At 43.0% G+C, this 24,096-nt stretch overlaps 1 protein-coding gene across 4 annotated transcripts in view; it reads right to left on the reverse strand.

Moving 5' to 3' along the window:
- Window positions 1-6,719: 6,719 nt before the first annotated feature.
- Window positions 6,720-24,096, reverse strand: part of FRMD4B (FERM domain containing 4B) — a 211,150-nt gene continuing 193,773 nt past the window's right edge. For 2 of the 4 annotated variants that reach the window (XM_075183422.1, XM_075183419.1), the window contains exons 12-23: window positions 19,512-19,588; window positions 18,580-18,718; window positions 17,820-17,955; window positions 17,416-17,549; window positions 17,109-17,228; window positions 16,686-16,914; window positions 16,441-16,497; window positions 15,614-15,749; window positions 14,458-14,583; window positions 12,694-13,481; window positions 10,660-10,792; window positions 6,720-9,163 (exon numbers count right to left, since the gene is read on the reverse strand). In XM_075183422.1, the coding sequence (XP_075039523.1) occupies window positions 9,037-9,163; window positions 10,660-10,792; window positions 12,694-13,481; window positions 14,458-14,583; window positions 15,614-15,749; window positions 16,441-16,497; window positions 16,686-16,914; window positions 17,109-17,228; window positions 17,416-17,549; window positions 17,820-17,955; window positions 18,580-18,718; window positions 19,512-19,588 (2,202 nt within the window). In that variant the 3' untranslated portion in view covers window positions 6,720-9,036. The remainder of the gene's footprint in view (window positions 9,164-10,659; window positions 10,793-12,693; window positions 13,482-14,457; window positions 14,584-15,613; window positions 15,750-16,440; window positions 16,498-16,685; window positions 16,915-17,108; window positions 17,229-17,415; window positions 17,550-17,819; window positions 17,956-18,579; window positions 18,719-19,511; window positions 19,589-24,096) is intronic. The other 2 variants (XM_075183420.1, XM_075183421.1) reach the window with 2 other exon arrangements.

A 24,096-nucleotide genomic window follows, 5' to 3' on the forward strand; every position in this document is an offset into this window, starting at 1 on the left:
GATTGAGAACAGCAGAGGACCTAGCACTGAGACTTGTGGTACTCCAACTGATAGGGGAAGCGGAGCAGAGGTGGGCCCAGAGAAAGTAACACTGAAAGAGCTATTAGAAAGGTAGGATGAGACCCAGGACAGGACAGTGTCTTGAAGACCTAGGGACTGTAGCGTCTGTATGAGGAGAGTGTGGTCAACAACATCAAATGCAGCAGAGAGATCCAGGAGAATTAGAAGTGAGTAATGGCCTTTAGATTTGGCAGCGATCAAATTGTTGACAACCTCGGTCAGTGCAGTCTCTGTGGAGTGTTGAGAGCGAAAGCCTGACCGACGAGGATCCAATAGGTGTTGTGTCTTGGTTCTGTTTTCTGTATATATAATGTACGGCGCTGCGGACCCTTTGTGGCGCCTTATAAGTCAAAGATAATAATAATAATAATAGGTTGTGTGAGGAAAGAAAGCGTGTGAGACGAGTGTAGGCAATTCTCTCGAGCAGTTTGGAGGCGCATGGGAGCCGAGACATGGGGCGGTAATTTGAGAGTTTGGGTCAGAATTTAGTTTTTTCAGAATAGGAGTAATCACTGCACGTGTGAATACTGACGGATAGATACCAGTAGAGGGAGTGGTTGCAGATTTTAGTTAGCGGTGGAATGAGCACAAGAGACAGCGATCTACTGGTTTGTGAGGGTATAGGGTCAAGAGGACAGGTGGTAGAGTAGGAAGATAAGAAGAAAGTAGATACTTCATCTTCATCTTGTGGAATCAAATGAAGAGATAGTGTCAGAGGCTGCTGGGAAGGAATTGTGCAGATTGCTAGTCTAGGAAGATGATTCCACTTCAAGTCTCCTCTCTCTCCTTTGGCCCCCACATCCTCTCTCTTGCTAAATCCTGCTGCTTCCAGCTGCGTAACATCGCTCACATCCGGCCCTTCCTCTCCCAAGATGCCACCAAATGCCTTATCCACTCTCTGATCATCTCCCGCCTGGACTACAGCAACCTCCTCCTCACTGGCCTCCCCCACTCTCATCTCGATCCCCTTCGATCTGTTCTTAACGCTGCCGCTAGGCTCATCTTCCTCTCTCGCCGGTCCTCTTCTGTCTCCCCCCTCTACCTAGCCCTTCACTGGCTCCCATTCCCCTTCAGAATCCTCTTTAAGCTTCTCACACTCACCTACAAGGCCCTCGCCAACTCCACTGCGCCCTACATCTCCACCCTCCTCTCTATTCATGCTTCATCCCGCCCTCTCCGTTCTGCCTCTGACCGTCGCCTCTTCCCCCCTTATAACCTCCTCCCATGCACGTATCCAAGACTTCGCCCGCGCTGCCCCCCTCCACTGGAACAAGCTCCCTCCCTCCATCAGAACTTCCCCTAATCTGTCCAGTTTCAAACGGGCCCTAAAAACCCACCTTTTTCTTAAAGCCTTTCTGTCTCCCACTTAACTTCCTACCTTATCTTCTGCCTCCGTCCCCCTACTCTCCCTCTCTCCCCTGCGTCTCTCTGTCTGTCCACCCCTCCCCTTAGACTGTACGCTCCTCTGAGCAGGGCCATCTCTCCTCCTGTTTCCACCACTTCTAACTCTGCTCTCCAGCTACTTAGCCCTCCTCCTCGAGGGTCCTCCACCCCACGTCCACTCTCGCTCCCTCCTCCCCCCTGGGGGTCTCCCAGTCTTCCGCGCCCTCCTTCTTGGGCCCCGTTGTTTGCGGATCCTCCCTCCCCCTTCCCCGCCCTCTCTAGCTGTGCATTGAGCTTACTGAGTTGCTGTGTTTACTGTTTACTGTACTGTGCTCTCTCCCATTGTATTGTAATATGTTTGTCTCTGTACGGCGCTGCGGACGCCTTGTGGCGCCTTATAAATAAAAATTAATAATAATAATAATAATAAAGTCGTATCCTATCAATCTTGTCCTTGAAGTTGGAAGCAAGATCCTGGGCACTGATAGTAGTCAGATGGTTATGGGTAGGACGGTTGAGAAGAGATTTAAATGTGTTAAAAAGATGTTTGGGGTTAGAAGTCTGAGCAGAGATAAGATATTGGAAGTATGTTTGTTTAGCAATTTCCAGAGCATTTAAATATGAGTGGTAGAAAGCCGTATATGTGAGGAAATCATCAGAAGTATGAGATTTACGCCAGTGACATTCCTCTTTGTGAAAAAGTTTTTGAAGAATTTGTGTTGCTTTAATGTGCCATGGCGGACATCCAACTCGACACAGAGTCGCTGGAGCCACTTGATCAAGGGCTTGGTGAAAATGAGGTACTGTCCTATCAAGGGAGGATAATGTAGAAATTGGGGAGAGGTGTTGGAAAACTGTTAAAGGAGGCTAGGTATAATTAGACAGCAGAGAGGTTAAAGTACTGGGGGAGAGATTGTAGCTGATAATGTAATGATCCAAGAGGGGTAAAGGAGTGTTAATGAAATTAGAAACTCAGCATGGTCTAGAGAAACCAAGATCAACGCACTGGGGGATCCTGATGAGTAGAGGATTCAGTCCATTGGGAGAGGTCGAGGAAGAAAGTTAGAGAAAGTAGTTTGGAAGAACAAGTGGAACGTGGATTATCAATGGGGATGCTGAAATTACCCATGGTGATGGTAGGGACGTTAGAAGATAAGAAATGAGGGAGCCATGCAGAGAAATGTTCAAGAAATTATTGGTATGGTCCAGATCACAAAATTGGTATGGTCCAAGGGTGCAATAGATGACAGCAACACACATAGAGAATGGGTTAAAAATCCAAACAGCATGTACTTCAAACGAGGTGAACGTGAGTGATGGGACATTTGGTAGAACTGTGAATGTGCAATGTGGGGAGAGAAGTCGTCCAACTCCACCTCTTTGTCTGCTTCCAGGTGTGGGTGAGATGGAGACCACCATGTTAACAGGCTGCAGGTGAGGCAGTGTCTGATTGCGTGAGCCATGTTTCTGTTATTGCCAGAAGGTTCAGATTGTTTGAGAGGAAGAGGTCGCATATGGAGGCAAGTTTTTTTACAAACAGAATGTGCATTCTATAGGGCACATTTAAAGGACTTCGGAAGAGACGGGAGACAGGTGATGTGTTTCAGATGTGCTGGATTTCGGTAGTGTTCTGATATACGTGTATAGTGGATGTGGGGGGACCTGCATTAGGTGATATATCACCAGCTAATAGAAGCAGAGAGAGAGAGATAAGTCAGAGGATTGTAAGATGTGTGACCTTTTATAAGTATATACCACAAGTGTAGCAAAATTAACCATGAATTCTTCATGATAATTTGGTGGTTATGGGAACTGGTTTCATTACAGCCTATGGGTATTTCAAATTAACCTCAGCACCACAAGTAAAATGACAGCTACCCACTCATTTTAAAAATAAATGTAGATGTGAAATAAGACCTACTTTGAAAAGTGATATTTCAAGACACATGAGATGTTCAGTGACCCCGGTTATCCAATAAATTGGTGTTTATTTGCATTAACACGAATTGCTGGATATGGGAAACGTTCACGATGGCTTAAAAGTGACATAACTATACATTTAATGCACATATAAGTTACTTTTACCAACGCAACCTACATGGAGAGGAAAATATGCAGCCGTTTAATCCAGTAATAACGCGACTCCCACTTGCACCTTTAATAGTTTCGGATGTTTTGCCAACTGACATATGATCGTTTTCACCTTGTTACCAGTTTATAAATCTGGCCACTGGGACAGTGACAGAATGATTTGTATGTGCTCAGTATCCAGCATGGTTTATACACTTCGCAGAAAGATAAACTGCATATATAATACACTGACATGGTTTCAATAACCCTTTATATATGAAATTCATGCTGGGCCAGCGCCATAGTGACTGGATGCCTCGTACTCCTGCCATTGGTTCAAAGCTTTTCATATACGGCAACGGTTCAGAAGTAGGCACGCCCCACGTGGTGTGCCCACGCCCCCACGTGGTGTGGCCACACCCCCAGTGCCCTTTGTGTACACAGAACACTGAAATAGAACTGTACCATGTTGGAGTAAAACCGGCGATGTGCGTTCAATCTACCCACCCGTACAGAAGGCTCTGTAATATACATCATTATTTAAATGTAAACAGTCAAAACCTGTAACATTGGCATTAAGACTCTTCGTAGCATATAAGAATCAATGATCCCCATTTCAAGTTCTGTTGAACACATGGCTAAACAGAGATTAGACACCACAGAAAATACCTGGGTGTACGTCCTGCATCTGGGTAAATACCAGAGAAAGAATAGTGTAGAATATGATTGCAAAGCAAGCAAGACAGTTGCTCATGGGAAGTACAATTGATCACAAGCCCATGGATCAATCACCACTTCTGCCCAACTGTAATTGTGTTCCCAGCTCCTCCGTCACTGCTGCCAAGTGATCTACCCCTGTATTCACATACCTCCGGTAACCCAACCTTGTTGCTGCTCCACTGAAGGACCATCCCTGGCAACCATGCACCACATTGGAGGTTAGAGTAGGACTACTGGGGCTAGTGGTTTGTTGGCAATGGCTGGGACAGTAATCGATGCTGCCATCAAGCTTCATAGAGAATGACTTTGGATATCGGCGTGAAGTCATCACGCCCGGCATTCAGTGACAAGCGTTAGGAGAGAGAAGGATGCCGAGTCCCGGACGCCGTCGGATTGGTAAGTTTTTTGTTGTTTTTCTTTTTTTCTCTTCCTGGCCCCCAGGATGCAGACGGAGCACATAGTGAGGGGAGGTGCAGAGGGGGCACAGAGTGAGGGGAGATGCAGAGGGGGCACAGAGTGAGGGGAGCTGCAGAGGGGGCACAGAGTGTGCGGAGGTGCAGAGGGGGCACAGAGTGTGCGGAGGTGCAGAGGGGGCACAGAGTGAGGGGAGGTGCAGAGGGGGCACAGAGTGAGGGGAGGTGCAGAGGGGGCACAGAGTGTGCGGAGCTGCAGAGGGGGCACAGATTGTGCAGAGCTGCAGAGGGGGAACAGAGTGTGAGGAGATGAAGGAGGGCACAGAGTGAGGGGAGATGCAGAGGGGGCACAGAGTGAGGGGAGATGCAGAGGGGGCACAGAGTGAGGGGAGATGCAGAGGGGGCACAGTGTGTGCGGAGGTGCAGAGGGGGCACAGAGTGTGCGGAGATGAAGAGGGGGCACAGAGTGTGGGGAGATGAAGAGGGGGCACAGAGTGTGGGGAGATGCAGAGGGGGCAGAGAGTGAGGGGAGATGCAGAGGGGGCAGAGAGTGAGGGGAGATGCAGAGGGGGCACAGTGTGTGCGGAGGTGCAGAGGGGGCACAGTGTGTGCGGAGATGAAGAGGGGGCACAGAGTGTGCGGAGATGAAGAGGGGGCAAAGAGTGTGGGGAGATGCAGAGGGGGCAGAGAGTGAGGGGAGATGCAGAGGGGGCAGAGAGTGAGGGGAGATGCAGAGGGGGCACAGTGTGTGCGGAGGTGCAGAGGGGGCACAGTGTGTGCGGAGATGAAGAGGGGGCACAGAGTGTGCGGAGATGAAGAGGGGGCACAGAGTGTGCGGAGATGAAGAGGGGGCACAGAGTGTGCGGAGGTGCAGAGGGGGCACAGAGTGTGAGGAGATGAAGGAGGGCACAGAGTGAGGGGAGGTGCAGAGGGGGCACAGAGTGTGCGGAGGTGCAGAGGGGGCACAGAGTGTGCGGAGGTGCAGAGGGGGCACAGAGTGTGCGGAGGTGCAGAGGGGGCACAGAGTGTGCGGAGGTGCAGAGGGGGCACAGAGTGTGCGGAGGTGCAGAGGGGGCACAGAGTGTGCGGAGGTGCAGAGGGGGCACAGAGGGGGCACAGAGTGTGCGGAGGTGCAGAGGGGGCACAGTGTGTGCGGAGGTGCAGAGGGGGCACAGAGTGTGCGGAGGTGCAGAGGGGGCACAGAGTGTGCGGAGGTGCAGAGGGGGCACAGAGTGTGCGGAGGTGCAGAGGGGGCACAGAGTGTGCGGAGGTGCAGAGGGGGCACAGAGGGGGCACAGAGTGTGCGGAGGTGCAGAGGGGGCACAGTGTGTGCGGAGGTGCAGAGGGGGCACAGAGTGTGAGGAGATGAAGGAGGACACAGAGTGAGGGGAGATGCAGAGGGGGCACAGAGTGAGGGGAGATGCAGAGGGGGCACAGTGTGTGCGGAGATGCAGAGGGGGCACAGAGTGTGAGGAGATGAAGAGGGGGCACAGAGTGTGTAGAGATGCAGAGGGGGCACAGAGTGTGTAGAGATGCAGAGGGGGCACAGAGTGTGTAGAGATGCAGAGGGGGCACAGAGTGTGTAGAGATGAAGAGGGGGCACAGTGTGAGTTACCTGTAAATTATTCTTTGACAGTAATATAATTGAAAAAAATATATAAAAATATTCTTTTCCCTGGGATTTATGTGTATTATTTTTGCATACAACTAAATATGTATTTCTGTCCTGACCTAAATACTTATTACGTTTTTTTTGACCCAACTGTTTATAAAACGGGACTGCTCGGTAATTATTTTAGAGGGGCGCCTTCAAAAAAATTATGGAGACTCTAAGGGTGCCGCGAACTGCAAAAGTTTGGGAACCACTGGTGTATGGTAAGGCAGCCGCTGTTCAGGGGACAGATCTAGCAGAGGGACCTTGACCATTGAGAATGACTGGTCAGGGCGTCAACGATTCGACAGGCAACTGTGCGTAAATGCAGATACAGTCTTCTCTGCGACTCCACCGCTTCCCAACATGTTCCAACTCACCTGAACCGCAAATAGCAAAAGAAAACACACACAAGCCTCCGATTTCTAACAATTCCTTCTTTATTATAGGACCCATCCATAAAAATTGGTCCCAGAAGCAGAAAATGCAAAAGGAATAAATTTCCAAGAAGTTGCTATACAAAACAAATAAATATTGTTCTCTCAATCCCTCTTTTTTTTAGTTTTTTATCAGATTTTCTTCTATAGACCCCAATATTACAAATGACTAAGGACCAGCTTGATTCTCAAATCTTTATACACAATAGTTAAAAAACAAAACAAAAAAAACAGAACAAAACCAACCTCACGCACCTACGTGGGAAACATTTCTAAGTGAGGTTGGAAGAGGGATCCTGCAGAAAACTGGTTAATCCCGTGAAACACCGCCTAGAGCCAAGACAAGGGGTGAAAACAGGCACCTGTATAAGCACGCCTTGTCCTGACTACAAATAAACGAGCTGCGTTAGGAGTTGTGTGTCGGCTTTTGTAAGGTAGGAGGTCACTGTGACTTTTATAGAATATTGAAAAGAATCGTTCGACCTTCTGCTGACATTTCTCTGAGCTGCTGGAAAAACCTGCAGCTACTGCAAACATGTAAAACCACGTGATCTCCAGAGAGTCTACATAACAACTCCCATGTTCCTTTTAACCCCTTATTCATACCATGTGCCTGTCTGAGGATTGTGGGAGTTGTGCTTCGTCAAGAACTGAAAGACGACAAGAAGAGCTAATGAGCCGCTAAACCAAAAATACAAGGTCCATTGTGAAGCAAAGAACCTTATGAACTTTTTAAACCTTTTACATGTATGTAAATGTTCCAATCCTTTGGCAGAATTTTTTCTATTTTTTTTTTTTTAAAAGTAGTTCTCCACCTTCAGATTACTGGACTAGCTTGTGTGTGCCCTTGTGCAAATTTGACTTCAAACATTGTTTTTTTGTTTTTCATATCTGTCATTTCCTGCAAGAAAGACTTTCCCTGGGTTTATAAAGGCATAGTAGAAATACACAGGAAAAACAATGTATTTAGTAAAGGTTGGGTGAGGGCACACCCAAGCTAATTAATGTAATCTGCAGGGGCAAAACCCCCTTTAAACTTTCAGTGTAATAGTTAAGTGCAAGCCACTGTCTCTTGTTGTCTGACATACGAGGTAGTTTTGTGGCATTATCCTTTAACAGGAAGTATATATATATATTAAATGTTTGTCAATTTTAGTGGGACACTTTTTAAATAAAGCTACTTGTATTTTAATGTGATTCCCCTTAAGAGCAACCCAAATAAGAGGCTGGATATGGGAAGTAGGACTGTGGTCTATCACCATGGTCCATAGCTCTTCTGTAAAAGTCCTTAGTAGAACTACGTCAGGCAACAGGCTCTTTAACATCTCTGAAAATGACACTGATTAAATATCACAAGAAAGTTGCAGTTGAGTTTTAGATTAGACCAAAATAAATGATTAAAAGAAGGAAAAAAAATTTAACAATAATTCAGTCCTTATTTTTTAGTATGACCAGGAATAAAAAAACCTTTAAGAAAAATCATTCTGGCCTGTGACACACATGTAGATCTCCACCCTGTACCTTCCACGCATTCAAAATTGTTCTATTGCAAATAATAAAAAGATAATAGTGATACCTGACCAGCAGATTATAACCATTCCGTAGAAAAAGGTTTGGTGATCGTATATAAAAACCGAGCTGTACCATGATAAATTCATCAAGCTTGTAGGTAATGGAACAGAGCAATATATATATATGTATAAAAAAAACATACAATGTGGTTAAAAAGTAGCCCAGAAGATAACGTATATACATTTCCAAGATTTAAAACTGTTGGGGAAAGTTCCTTTGAACTTTTTACGTCAACTGGAAGCATTGGATTGGTATTCGACAAAATGGCAGCTTAAAAAGACTTCTTCCATATATCTGCATTCTTGTTAAAATCCTTCATTTGAATGATCCAATACTGACTGCAATGTTTTAGTTCTGTTCCACACCACTCATTCCTTCCTGCGACACCAAATGTGACTCGTTTGTGCTTCGCCACGGAGCACGTTTTTTGGGGAAAACAAGCCGAGACTCCCGGTGATATTCACAGTTTGAAGATTTGTCCTTGTTAACACAGCGATTCCACAAAGTGCTTTTTAACTTTAATTATAAAACCAAGTGCTTTTTATGAGCCAGTGTTTTACTAGTGCCTTGCTAGTCAAATCAGTAGAATATTCACCATTTTTCTATGGTTGTCCCGGTGCAGCTAGACCAGTCAAGAGGACTCCGAAGCACTGGTTTGGCGAGATCACATTCACTGCAAGGCACGTGAGGTGAAGACTGAAGAGTCGGCAACTATGTCGAGAATCCTACTTCAAACTAAAGTGCCCGGCTTGGAATCTTCATGCCACATAATGTCCTGATCGGTTTCAAGAGGGTTGTTGTCGTCTACCGGGGTAATGTCCGTGCCATCGAGCTGAGGGGTATAAGTGAGAAAACTTCTAGGAATCAAAATAGAAAATAAAAGGTTTACAAAAATATGTATACTGACACACACACACACACACACACACACCCAGACGCACATTTGTTTTACAATTTAACACACAGTATCAGTGATAGAAAGAGTAGAAAGGGACACCAACAAAATTTGTGGTTTTCAGTGTGGGCTCTACTGTGCTAACAGTCTACCCCCACGGTAGGCTCTCCAGCTCTTCTGGAATTTCAACTTCCAGCTTACACTGCAAGGTCCTGGAAGGGAGGAAATGCTGGGACTTGTAGTTCCACAACAGCTGAAGAGCCGCAGGATGCTAACCGCTAGTCCGTACAGCGTTCAAAAAACATATGTTAAACTGTCTCAAGATAAACCAGGCCGATTCGTAAAATAGACAAACATTGGTTGCTAAGGTTCACTTAACCCTAACGGTTTACTAAGAATAAATAGCAATGTCAGAATACACATTTTCTTCTCTGCACTGACCTCAAGACATGGCCAATCGTACGAACTACAGTTGAAGATTTGGGCACATATCAAGTGTAAATAAGTGTAGGAGAATGCATTAAATAAAAGTGGGGCTCTATTTTTCCTATACAACTGGGTAAGACAGAGCTGCAACTGGGTAAGACAGAGCTGCAACTGGGTAAGACAGAGCTGCAACTGGGTAAGACAGAGCTGCAACTGTTGATTCACTGAGTTGGGAGGACATGTAGAGCACCCAGCTGTAGTTTGATCATTAGACATACAATTAATATAGTCATTTCTGATCACTAGCTGTGGCTTAATCTTGGCTAAAGGGACTAAATGTGCATTTGACAAATGTTCATAAGATTGCCACATGCAGCCATACATGTTACAGCCAACCATGCAGGATGAGCCTATAACAAAACAGAATGCAGAGTGCAGCTAAAAATGTAATACCTGTATTAACAGTGCTAAATGCCTTGGTTTTGCACTGGACCATTGACCAAATATTAAGGTGCATTACTACTGCCCACTCTCCAAAACCCCTCACAACGCTTAGGTTTGCGGAAAAATGTGAAGAGGCGCAATGTGCAAAAATCTAAAGTACAGCCGCCAAACACTAAATAGGGCCCTCAGAATTCTAAAAATCAATCCAAAAGTCACCATGGGCACACTTTATTCTCTCTACCCCAAAAAATGGTGGCTTTACAGAATCTAAATAGTGGTCACTTGGAAAGACAGCGTTTTAAGCCACCAGTTAACCTAGCCTTTCGGTTGTAATCTCAATCCATAACTGGTAGATCCACTACTTCATCCAACGGCAAACACGTCAGCCGCTCGGAATGGGAAGAATTTTCTGCCTGTAACAATTTTTTTCCCATGTCTCCTAAACAAACTTTTGCCCCACACAGAAGCAGCAGAAGTAAAACACAAAGAGACTGAAGGAGAAGACCCCTTTTCAACACGTTCCGGTTCAGTAGAAGCCGAGAATGTAGATACAACAGCTGAGCCAGTCTGACTGCAATCCACACTCACCTGCTTGGCAGAGGCGTGCTGCTGTATGCCGTGGTGTAGCCGCTGTAAGGCGGTTGAGATACGGTGTTGTATTCTGGGTACGCCATTGTGCTGTTGTGTGCCCAGCGACTCCCTGTTGTGCTGGTGGAAGACACTGAAATATAAAACATAAAAAGAATAAAATATATTTCCAACACTGCACAAACCTAAATGCCAAAATAACCACACAAAAATATAGAAGTTGAAAATGACTGTTATTTTTCACCTGGGAGAGTTATGGAGGGGGAGGGGGGGGGGTCTCTGTTGCCCAAACCAATTGGGGGTGTTGTATAAGAGCTACAGTAGAGGAAGGGATACATTAGCCACAGTGGTCCCCCAACACATGGATAAAACAGAGCTGCAACTGGATAAGACAGAGCTACAACTGGATAAGACAGAGCTACAACTGGATAAGACAGAGCTGCAACTGGAAAAGACAGAGCTGCAACTGGAAAAGACAGAGCTGCAACTGGAAAAGACAGAGCTGCAACTGGAAAAGACAGAGCTGCAACTGGATAAGACAGAGCTGCAACTGGAAAAGACAGAGCTGCAGCAATCCGGGGAATGGGGCGGATGAAAGGTTTATAACACTCCCACCCTCCTAAAAGTGAAAATCTCATCAATCTATACGACGGACACTGGTGCTTTCATGTGAATGTGGCAGCCGCACAATAAACTAACTTGCCAATTTGGGCTATAGCGTATTTTATAGGCTAATAACCATAACTGAGTAACGTAGCTGTAAATATTTTGGTATTCTGGCACCATTGGGCTACACAGAATGCATTAATTACAGATTCCCTCTTTCAGTAACTCTGAAGTGACAACGCAACTGGTTTTGCCACCTGGAACTATGATCATTTTCCCCCAAAAAGCAACAAAAATAAATTCCATGTTCTGCAAACGATTGAGACTATTTGATATTTGAGAAATCAGAAGACACATCTTAGAAATGGCTAAACTAACATAATACATTTGGAAGTCTCTTGAGCACAACTGCTTAAAGAAATTTAAGAATTGAGCCCATCATGATAGCCTCATAGCTCTTACAATGAAAAACGATCATGTTTGTAAGATTCGATTTTTAATATTGTTGTCACTATGCAACAATACTTCTGTTTTTTATTGAGATCTGACATGGAGAACACATCAGACATAGATGACAATGACACTAAGGCCAAGCCACGATTAAAATACCCTGCTCACTGTAAGGTTGGGTACACACTACAGCGTTTTCAGTTGATTTTCGCGCCAATCGCACAATGAATGACTGTTCAGCCCGATATCGCATTAGGGTGTACGCTGCAGCAATGAACTATTAGCGTTCCAAAGTACATCATATCATTTGAATTTTAAAGCCGGACTAAAAACGGCGTTCCACGACGGAAAGATGTTGAAAGTAAATCATATAAAACGTGATTATTGTGTACACATGACAATTTACTAGACACCAATGACTGCTGGCTTCAAAGAGGTATCTTTAAGAGTACTGGTCGAGGCTACAAATATGACTGCCTCCACGGTGTATAAGCATGGGTGTGCTTAAACGGAATTCTATTTCTGAAAATAACTTCCTGCCACTCCCCCAAAAAAACAAAACTTAATTGTACCCTGGATTGGCTTTTTTTTTTTTTAACAAATTATCCTAAATCAGTTACAATTTAGAAGTCCACTGTATAGTTACAATTAGATTCACTTAAGATTATGACAATGGACCATAGGGGAGGCTACGACAATGGACCATAGGGGAGGCTACGACAATGGACCATAGGGGAGGCTACGACAATGGACCATAGGGGAGGCTACGACAATGGACCATAGGGGAGGCTACGACAATGGACCATAGGGGAGGCTACGACAATGGACCATAGGGGAGGCTACGACAATGGACCATAGGGGAGGCTACGACAATGGACCATAGGGGAGGCTACGACAATGGACCATAGGGGAGGCTACGACAATGGACCATAGAGAAGGCTATGAAAATGGACCATAGACAAGACTAATTCTGCTTACCAGAAGAACAGGATGGAGGCCGGAGGCTGGGAGATGAGGGAACTGGCATAGAAGCAAAACAAAGGCTCCTCTGTGAACCCCGATCAGATTCAACCCCTCCCTGTATTCCATGGGGTGGGTCTTTCTGATAGGACGCCCGCTGGTACCATCCTCTGAGATGCTCAGCCACAATGGCCTTGTGAATGTTCTTTGTGATCTGCTCGGTTGTCTTTACGGGTTTCTTCCTTGGAAGCCTCAGTGTTGCATACGGGTGGAGAGGCACAATCTGGTCTCCGTCATACCTCACATCCCTATAATTGTCATATCCATAGTGCACAGTTGATCGATATGAGGGGTTAACACTGTACTGTCCCTCAGTATCGTTTTCATATATGTACCCTCCATTGTAATAGGGATCGCCTTCCTGGTACGCCGAATATCCTGTGATGTAATAGCTGGAGGATGGCTGGTTCTGGGTTATTTGGTAAACATTGTTCTTATGCGCCAAGTTGGGCATGCTCCCAGAGTTTGCCGCTGAAAAGTTTTGCTTCTTGTGTCGCCTCCTATCACGGCGATTGTCCAGTGTCTGTGTGGTGTAACAGTGGTTTTGTTTTGGCGGTGTGCTGTAGTACTCCGAGCTGGACTGGCTGGTGTAAGAAGAACCATCATCCAGAACCTCGGTGCTGTTGCTTCTTTGACTTTTCGAGATGGAGAAGGTCGCCGTTCCATCAACAGAGTCAACAATGAGAGGCGTATGGGACTCTAGGCTCCCTCTACGCGGCCTGCTGTTGTGCGCTACCTCTTCATTCCTAATGGAGGCAGAAAACACCAGTAAGGAAACATGGAAAACATTTCTATTTCATTATTCAGGGGGTTCTGCGTGTAGGAGTCTTTAAAATTTGGTAGCATCAAAAATATTTGGACCATGTGCTTACAGGTCTATTTAATGTTTAAGAGAGCCCTTTCCTGGCTTTGGGCAACTTTAAGTTTGATGCTTTTACACCATATGATGTGTGGACGGTATATCTGTCAAACGACTGCATTTATAGCCAATTTGGGCCCACACGGGTACCTCTCTATTGTACCGATCCACAGTGTTTGGTGGCTGAAAAATCTGATTAAGATGATGTAATCATTAGGTGATTTACTACACAGCTTAATAACATTTCCTTCCAATAAGATTTTGGTAAGACTGAGATTGTCATGCTTGTGGGGAGCATTACTTGAGAATATATGTTATGCTCATTAAAGTCAGTGGTCTGATTTTAGCCGTGGCAAAATGTAGACAAGAATATACTAAATATAACACATGGCAAAAACAAAGGCCAAGGAATAGATTTATCAAACCTTCTAGAAAGGAAAAGTGTAATTGTTGTCCATAACAACCAATCAGATTCTAGAACGGGGGGAGTTGACCGCCGCGTCATGTGACCTCTTCTGCACAGGGCAGGGAAGTCACGCAGCATACCCGGAGGGGAGGGGGCACTGTACTCTCCCCCCCTCCTTCCTCTGTGAGGCCCCTTTGATCTTTACGTTTCCCATCACCAAGTTAAATGATAGCTAGAATCTGATTGGTTGCTATAGGCAACACCTCCACTTTCCTTTATAGAAGGTTTGATAAATCTACCCCTTAATGCGAAGCTTCCGATACCAAGTGCAGCTCCACCAAAGAGGACACCGTAGGGAAGTATTAAAAAAGAACAAACAAATAGCAAATGTAGTTAAAAGGACTACAGAAGTCTGGCTGCGCACAGGTGCTTGATCTAAAAGATATTTCTGGCTTACTGGAGGTGGTTGCTGCTGTAGGCATTTCGTGTCAGTACAGGAGTCGATGGCATGCTCCTTCCCCCGTGAGGCTTCCTCTCCGCAGTCTTGTACGGGCTGCTGTGTGTGGATGTAGGTTCTCTGTGACTATATATGGGAAAGCAAACGCAGAACATACACTAAGAAAGGTTACATTATGCAGAAATAATACAAAAGCACAAGTACAGATCCCAGAATTCCATACTAAACCGCAAGGAAAAATAAATAAATTCTACAATTGCAAAGATTTTGCTGATCTTATTATCCAAGAAATAAAAAAACTATTATAAAGTATAAAGACATTTACATTGTTTAATAAAATCTGGACACTTCTCTGTAGTAATATTTTACAAAAATATTGCTTGACAGTGCTAGTACGAATTCTGCACCTGCAAGAACAGTTTGCCCACTAGGTGGCATTGTCCTATTTGCACTTATCCTCAATCATAAAAGCTATAGTGGAAATCTCAAATACAACCGTGCAGAGAAAGAGGGTTCTGAGTGCAGGATAACAGTGAAGAGCTTGTTTATATCCGTTTAACGACCAGTATTTATTTTCCTCACATTAGCAGTAAACCATAAGGGTATAATTTACTGTGTGCAGATATAATGTATAGTATGTACATTTATATATCATGAGATGCGCATTATTTTTCTTTTAACTTCGGCAGTGAATGTACTGATTAGCTTTACTCTCGGATCATTTATACCCAAGGGTAAAAAGCTTCTAGTTTTCTCACCTATTGTGTTACTGTCTCACTAATGTTACACCTCAAACAAAGACTGACTGCAATGTTATCGCATTTGTCCTTCCAGCAAAAGCAGCTGAACATATAACCAGAGTAGACCGGCCATTGTTTCTGTTTCGATGACAAGGGGGCAAAAACCAACCTAACCAGGAACCTATCTTTACTAATCCTGTATATCAATACATAGGGTACAAACCGGTACTCTCCCTGGGAGAACCAAACACTCTAGAAAGGACTGAGAACTGTTTATGAAACGCGTGCAGAGGTAATTAAAGAAAGTGCTGTAACCCAGAGCAACCAAAGTGTTAATTGCAGACGCCCGATTGATTGCGATAGGTTACAGCTCCCAAGTGTGAATACAAACAGGGCCGGTGAGAACGTCTCTCTACCTCGTCATCCGCATGTCTGAAAACTGCTCGTTGAGGGAAGACTTTCTGGAAAGGCTTCTGCCCCCCAAGGACTTTGAAGGTCGTATTTTAGGGGAATTCTGCAGAGAACCAGATCTCTGTCCTTGTAGATATTCATCTGAAAGCGAGGAAAAAATAAAGACGTCAGTGCATGCTGGATTTATATTAAGCACACCATTGCAGCAGTCTTTAGTATCCGCTGCCACAGATAATCCATATTCATGTTAACGGAAATAGTGTGATAACGATCTAGCTGTTACCAAATGGTGAGCTAAATCAAACCAACGTAACTATGCAGCATCATTGTTTGCTCAAATAACGGCCACTAGGGGGCACTATAACATCCACTAAGGGGGAACTACAACTGCCACTAGGGGGGCTCTACAGCCGCCACTAGGGGGGCCCTACAGCCGCTACTAGGGGAGCACTATAACCACCACTAGGGGAGCACTATAACCACCACTAGGGGAGCACTATAACCGCCACTAGGGGGGCACTATAACCGCCACTAGGGGGGCACTATAACCGCCACTAGGGGGCACTATAACCCCCACTAAGGGGGCACTATAACCCCCACTAAGGGGGCACTATAACCCCCACTAAGGGGGCACTATAACCCCCACTAAGGGGGCACTATAACCACCGGACAATTCGCTTTCCGACAGGCATTTTGTATATAAAAAATAAACTGTATGTTTGTATTATGGGTCACATTTTCAGATAATTAATAAAACAGGACTAGTGGGTTTTAATAATAGGTTTTACTCCAAGACACTCAGTATGACTGCAAATGTTCATTCTAGACTTACCATCGTCAAATGTGGTTGTATCGGACAAGGAACTGCTTTCGGATGGGATGATGTCATCTAAAGTAAGAAAAAAAACGTTTAGTGAGCAGTACACAAAGAGGTAACACAGTAACACTACCTGCTGAGAAGTTTTGCTTTGTGTAATTAAATCAATAGACACAAGTTAGTCCTAAATTCCGCTTGACCTGTGACATGTGCCGAGCACGGTCGGTGCACGGATACTGGAAACACTGCTGCCCATGTACCTTGCAAAAGCAGAGACGCCCTTTTCGTTGGGTCCTTCCCGCTCTTGACTCTGTATTCATTGATTGCACTCTCGATGTCCTGCAGTTTCTTTATGGCATCGGTATAATCCTGCTTCCTCTTTCTCTTTACGTTCTTGCGGAGGTCGGGCTCCATCAAGAGTTTCTTTGTTGCCTCCACCATTTGTTGCTGTATGAGGAATTTGTGCTCTAACGTTTGCAGATCAGTATCCTGGGTGAAAAGAAGGACGTGGAAACACATAAATATTTACACAAACAACAACTGGGTGCGCTTCCTGTGTGGCTGGTGCGCTTCCTGTATGCAGAGGTTAATCTCCATGTAGAGGAAGCGAGCGATGCCTCAGCTGAGGGCACCAATGGCTGCCCCACTAGATAAAAAAAAAAATTAGATCACTATTAACCTACCTCTTCACCGGGAAGCATGTTATCATCCAGTTTATACGTGGCACCCATTCTCCTTCGAACATTGGGGGGCTTTTCACCTGGATTTAGTGGATACTCGTTTGGTAATTTCCCAGTGATTTCCTAGAAGACAAAATTATCTAAATGAAGACACTGCATTTTTAAACCAAAATAATATACTGACAGAACTTTTAAATGTAATAATTGTATATATTGCGCCCAACACCAGTACATTTGCGATTCAGCTATAATAGCGTACGGAGTGGAATCCGTATAATAGACAAACAGCGCATCTATCTCTCTAACTTACCGCCTCTCGCATGCAAATTTTCTTAAGTTCTTCAATTTTTTTCAAAAGAACGTCTTGTAAGTCTTTCTCTTTCTTCTTTAATTCCACGATTTTCTCAGCTTTTTGTTCCTCGCTAACTTCGGAGTCCAGAGAACCTGTTTCGTGAAATGTTTCGTCATTTCTCAGAAAAAGAACTAAAAGCCAAACAACCCCCAAAACGATGTAACTTTAGGATCATTAATCTGCCACAAATTCCAGATATAACATATCAGATGCCGATGTTTTATTGCTTATTTTTTTCACCAGATACGTTCTCCATATAGCTTAATTTATGTATTATTTGTAAGTTATGAATTTTTATTCAGTTTCATGAGGTAATTCAATAAAAACAAAAACAGTTGGATAAAAGAATAGACCGTTATTACCTGACGATATTAAACTGCCGCTGCTAGCCATGATGACTGGGATTTTTCCGTCCACCATTTTGGAAATTCTGCTTGTGCTGCTCTCGGTCAGATCCACGGCAATATCGTCCATGCTACGGGCGGTTGGAATTTTGGCCTGTGGGAGATCAATACAAACTTAAAGTGGCTGCCCTAGAGTTTAAGACTTGAAACAAACAACGTACCACCTTACATGTATTTATCATCAGTTACATCCGTGCACACATATGTACTACACACTGACAGAACAAAACAAGAAAACCCAGCGCAGGATCCGCATTTCCATCTGCAAACTCGGCTACCAGTTAAGAGATACATAATAGACTACTGTATTGTCACTTTTTTTGTATTGTACATCACATTATGGAATAATTAGCTATTCTGTCACGTTGTAGGCAGGGTGATGGCAGCCATTTTGTATCCGTGAGGTAGGAGCACTGTGATTATGTCACTACCCAAATAAACACAGTGGAATTTAAAATATAAATAATCGAACCAATAGGCATTATGTCCTTAATATATGTTCACTTAGTGGAAGTAAAGAAATAGATTGCCAGGAAACAAGATGGCTACCCCAATGTGCTCAATCAGGTAATTACTTAAACAGCTTAGATAAATGACCATTTAGCTATTAATTGCTTATAATGATTTACAAAAAACGGTTCCAAAAGACCATGTAAATATTTAGAGAAGAAACCTAAACAAATGATAGTACAATTTCTGGTAGACTGTGGTAACTTACTTTGCTCTGTTTTCTATCCAGGTAAAACTGATGTTGACTAATTGCCATTACCCATATGGCCTTGATCACAGAATTGTTCGCATACCACGTTTGAACTACAAAACCACTCTGTCCAAAGGTTCGTCTTGACACAGAAATTCTGAAAATTTGAAGAAGGAAAAAAAGAAAAAAACTCAGTAAGATAAATGATATAGATAACCGTGACAGCTTAATGCACGTACCATCAACTAGAATCAATTTAAATAATTTGACAGAAATACGTTCTTTTAAAAAAAAAAGTATATAAAATGTCTTTTATACATTTCATCTCTACTTTAGTCGTTGTCAAAATAATTATATTAATATAGTATTTTGCAAATGAACACTTGACTTTATTTGGATCAAACAGAATATATATATTATATATATATATATATATATATATATATATATATATATATATATATATATATATATATATATATATATATATATATTACACACACACACAAATATACAAAGCTTTCTTCTTAAATCTTCATTGTTCCTGTAACATTTACTAATGACTGAAGGGTGTAAATGTAACACTTCCTATAGAAATAACACATGAGCCTATATCAGTGTTGGCTAACCTGTGACACTCCAGGTGTTATGAAAGTCCCAGCATGCTTTGTCAATATATAGCAGCTTATTGCTGGAAGGGTATGCTGGGACTTGTAGTTTCACAACACCTGGAGTGTCACAGGTTAGCCATTACTGCCCTATATGTTGCCTTATAAATAAAGGATAATTAACATGAAAATGGTAGCTAAATGCTTAACTATATACATTCACCCCATTAAAGTGGTCAAGTCTTTGGTACAAGATGGCCGAACTTTGGCAAGTCCCCAGTGGCCTCCCTCTCTGTCTTAAACACAGGCCCGTGGTATTAACCAGACATGACTTTTCCTTACCTGCGGGGATCGTGAACTTCCACTGCAAATTTCTTCTCCCGAAAGTACAAATTCTCCAGCTGCTTCCACTGAAATAACTACGAGAGAGTAAGAGGACGGTTATATAAATAACCTGTTCATTATCCACTTAATGTGCCACGCACTCCCCGATCCAACCGATTACAACCGTAGGGAGTCTGAGCAAAAGCAATTGGATACCTAAATCATGCTAGACGGTAACTGGCAGTATTATTTATGGTGAAAATAAAAAAAGGTCTGAAATACGCGCCATAAACAGAGCACAAATAGTACTGAAAATACAACGGAGAACCGTACACGAAAAAAGTTCCTGCTTCAATAAAAACGTCATTTTCTGCAAATTGGAATCTGGTGCACTGCTGCAAATCTGGAGACCGTGGGAAGAGATGCTTGGAATTATATTAAAAATGGGCAGAAAGAACAGACTTGGCACACGTTCCCTAGTGATATTCGAAGAGAACTAATTATAAATATACTAGAATAGAGTAATATAAATATATAGCAGCTCTATATAACCTTCATTCAATTTATTACACACTATACGATCAGCATTTCTGCCTGTAATCACAAAGGAAAATACCACTAATATTAATAATTGCATTCTGTACAATCTGACACTACCACCATTAGTGGCATGCAATATACTAGTTATACTAGCGGATTTTATAGTCTTATAGAGAAATAGACAACAACTGAATATATTCAGTCACCAGGCTTATAACTGTTTAAAATTAGCCAATTTCCAGGGTAAAAAAAATAGACAACAATTCACAACATAACATAAAAGCACAAATGAACACTGTTAGAAGATCTATTAAACACACACATTAGCCACAACTAACATCCTCTACACATAATGCATTTTGCATGCTCTTTGTTAAGGGAGCTTGTATTTGTATTTTCATACATTTGAATCGAGCACAACATATAGTTGTGACGGAAGAACCACAACCGGGCAGCCTGTGAAGCTGACAGCGCACGCTGGGACTTGTAGTCCCACAGCAGCTGTAGCTCCAGAGGGTCGCCAATGTCTTGTCAAATACAGTTGAGGCATTTTGGCGACAGAGTTTATACTTTTAAGCGTTGAGTCTCTATTAATGCAAAGGTCTGTTCAACGACTGCTAAACCTTATTATCCAACGTACAATGTGAAGACTTTTTGACAAAAACAACTCTGAAAACAACAAAAATCAGACAAAATACAACCAAAATAGGGACCAATGCACTGAAAACCAAAATACACTCAATAATCCTTGTCAGAAGGGTCAACAGAATAAAACGTGTTAAGCACTTGTACAACGTTGATACCCCAACACACAAGCACACACAGCTGACAATCCAATGACCGGTGTCAGCATGTAATTCATTCATGGCTTACCGATAGTGTTTAATCCTGTAAGGCTAAATCTCCATTGTATGCAGTAATCCACAGAGCTGGCGTTCAGAGGAGCTGTCTGCACTTCCTGACTCCCTCACAGCTCTCAGATACTAGAAAGGTGAAACTCCAGTTCCACAGCTCTGACCAACCCACTTGTGTGACACATTAGTGACATCACAGCTTCTACTGGGACACACCACTCCTGTGTGACACTCCTGTACACACTCATTACCGGAAGGGCATCTAACCCCCCCCTGTCTCAGGGAAACCGTTCTCACTACTGGAATATTTTTGGGATAATGGTAATTTTAGAGTTTTTCCCAAAAAATAATAATTTGTGATTCCTTCTTAACAAAACAGATTCTCTCCTATATATTGCACCTTCCTTCCTAATTGTCTAATTTACATCCACATGTTGTGTAATAATCAACCCTTGCTTTACTCAGCGAGACAAAATATTATGCCACGGATTTTGGTCAACCTGGGTCAGTGTTTGCTAACCTCTGACACTTCAGGTCTTGTGAAACTACAAGTCCCAGCATACCCCTTCCAGCAATAAGCTGCTATATATTGGCAAAGCATGCTGGGACTTGTAGTTTCACAAACACCTGGAGTGTCACAGGTTAGCCAACACTGACCTAGGTTCGTCCAGATGCAAAATCTGCTGTTACATTTTAATGCTTCCACTGTGCTTTCCTATTTATTTATTTATTTATTTCTATTTTGTGTTATTTTATTTCAACAATAAAACAGGTTGCATACTCACTGGACCTGGAGGTAGTCAGGGAATAATAGTGAGGTTTAAAGGAGGAGTGCATGTGTTAAAGACACACCTTGCCTTGTTGTGGCTGTGTCATTAGTGTATCACACAATGACTAATAACTGCAAGTATTCCAGACAGTGAGAAGACTCTTCCTTGTATATGAACCGGTTTCAGCTACACAGAGCTCTGCACGGCTCGTTGACAGTGACTAAAGAGAGGTCACTATCTGATATTACATAGTAACATAGTTGATGAGGTTGAAAAAAGACACCAGTCCATCAAGTTCAACCTATTTTGGATCTCCTGCGATCCTGCACTTATATTTGAAATTAATCCAGAGTAGGCAACCGCCCATCTGTTTCAATTTTGAAAATCCCCCCAGACTCAATATTGCAATCCAATTTTACCCTATATCCACTACTATCCTTTATTTTAAATTAACGGTCGTATCCCTGGATACACCTTTCCGCTAAAAATTTGTCTAACCCTTTCTTAAACATATCTATTGAATCTGCCATCACAACCTTCCCTGGCAATGAATTCCATATCTTGACTGCCCTTACTGTAAAGAACCCCTTCCTTTGCTGGTTGTGAAATTTCCTCTCCTCTAACCTTAGGGGATGACCACGTGTCCTGTGTATGGTCCTTGGGGTAAAAAGTTCCCATGAAAGCTCTCTGTATTGACCCCTAATGTATTTGTACATAGATATTTCTCAGTAAATATTGATTATTGGATACATACAATCTTCTTGGATCTCTGGAAACAAATGTGTCAGCATGAATAGTGACTGTTTACCACATTTCACTCAAAATAAGAACATATGATTCAATTTCCTCTGTCGTGACATCACTTGTGATGTCATCACCTTGTGTTTCACCACAAGCGAGACAGAGATAGCCTGAGATGACATGGGGGGGGGGGGTCACGCGTCTGATTGCTGAACTCAGAGACTTGTGTTTAAAAATAATAACCAACTTCCCTTAAATCCAAAGTTACCTCAGATGACCATTTCTCAATGAACATATATAGGAAATAATAATAATGTATGTAGTCAGCATTGACTGAATACATCAGATACATTAAATTATTAGCATTTCTCATATCTGTACAATGAGAAACAATCTGAATTAAAATTAGATTAAAGGATTTATGAACACAAGTCTCTAAGTTTCGCCATCAGTCATGTGACCCCTAGGTCACGTCATAGCATTGCGCACGGTCTCTCCGCAGTCAATTTCCTTTTAAAACAGAATGGTGGGGCATAATTACAGGCACCGCACAAATATTCCTAAATACCACGCCGATATATGATAGCAACATAATACAGGAACGTTTCTAAATGTAAGAATTACAGTATTTTGAGAGGAATGTAAGAAACATTAAACAGAATAGATTAGTTAGATTACTGTTATTTCTGTCACAATTTAACAGTGCTGTACCTAGGACCTTTGCACTATGCAGAGAGTTCTGGTTTTATCCCACATGCCTATTTTAAGTGTAAACGGTGAGGAGACCACGTGAGCTGCCACAAATGTACAGGCCATTCATTTTTTCACTATCTTATGACACCCAAAGCAATGTAAACACAAATACTAGAGGTGCATAGTGGTCTGCGCAGTCATCTATAAATATATAATAAAAGGAGATACTGAGAATTACACCCCTATTGTATGAACACATGGTGGAGACCTGAGTGGGATACCCATTTTGGGAAAATCCAACCTTAGTCCTTGCATCCAAGTGTATGCACTTAAACACATGGAAGAAGAGCCTAAGACGCAAACATATATACTTTTCCATGATGATCGCTACAGCGCCGGTCGTACTTTAGGTGGCCACAGTTCTATAAAGTCTAGCACCGCTTCCTAAGTGTCCATACACGTGAGTGGCCACATATAAGGGTAACATGTAGCCAATGATCACACACAATCATCACAGTCATCTGCTGATTCCCTACCTCAATCTGGTCCACACTGACTACATTTTGTGTGTGACTGATGGTTAATTTTGAAGCAATGTCTTAGCAGTTTGGTCAAATTGGCAAGACATTACTCTGCATGTAAGCAGCTCTAAATGCCGATTTACCCACTAGCTAATTAGAATGTTGCCCTATGGACGTGTCTGGATGCCGATTAGAGCTCAAAATTGAGCAGCTAATTTTTGCAACTGTGCAATGGATCCCAACGACCGATCTAACAAAATGGCAGACTAGGGGGTAGATTTACTAAAGCTTCTAAAAAGGAAAAATGGATGAGATGCCCATAGTAACCAATCATATTCTAGCCATCATTTATCTAGTACATTCTAGAAAATTATAGGTAGAATCTTATTGGTTGCTATGGGCAACACCTCCACTTTTATTTTAAAAGGTTTGATACATTTACCCCATTTTAGAATGTTCATGAATTGAATTGACCTGGACAACC

This window comes from Mixophyes fleayi, chromosome 8 (genome assembly GCF_038048845.1).
Source record: "Mixophyes fleayi isolate aMixFle1 chromosome 8, aMixFle1.hap1, whole genome shotgun sequence".
NCBI lineage: Eukaryota > Metazoa > Chordata > Amphibia > Anura > Limnodynastidae > Mixophyes > Mixophyes fleayi.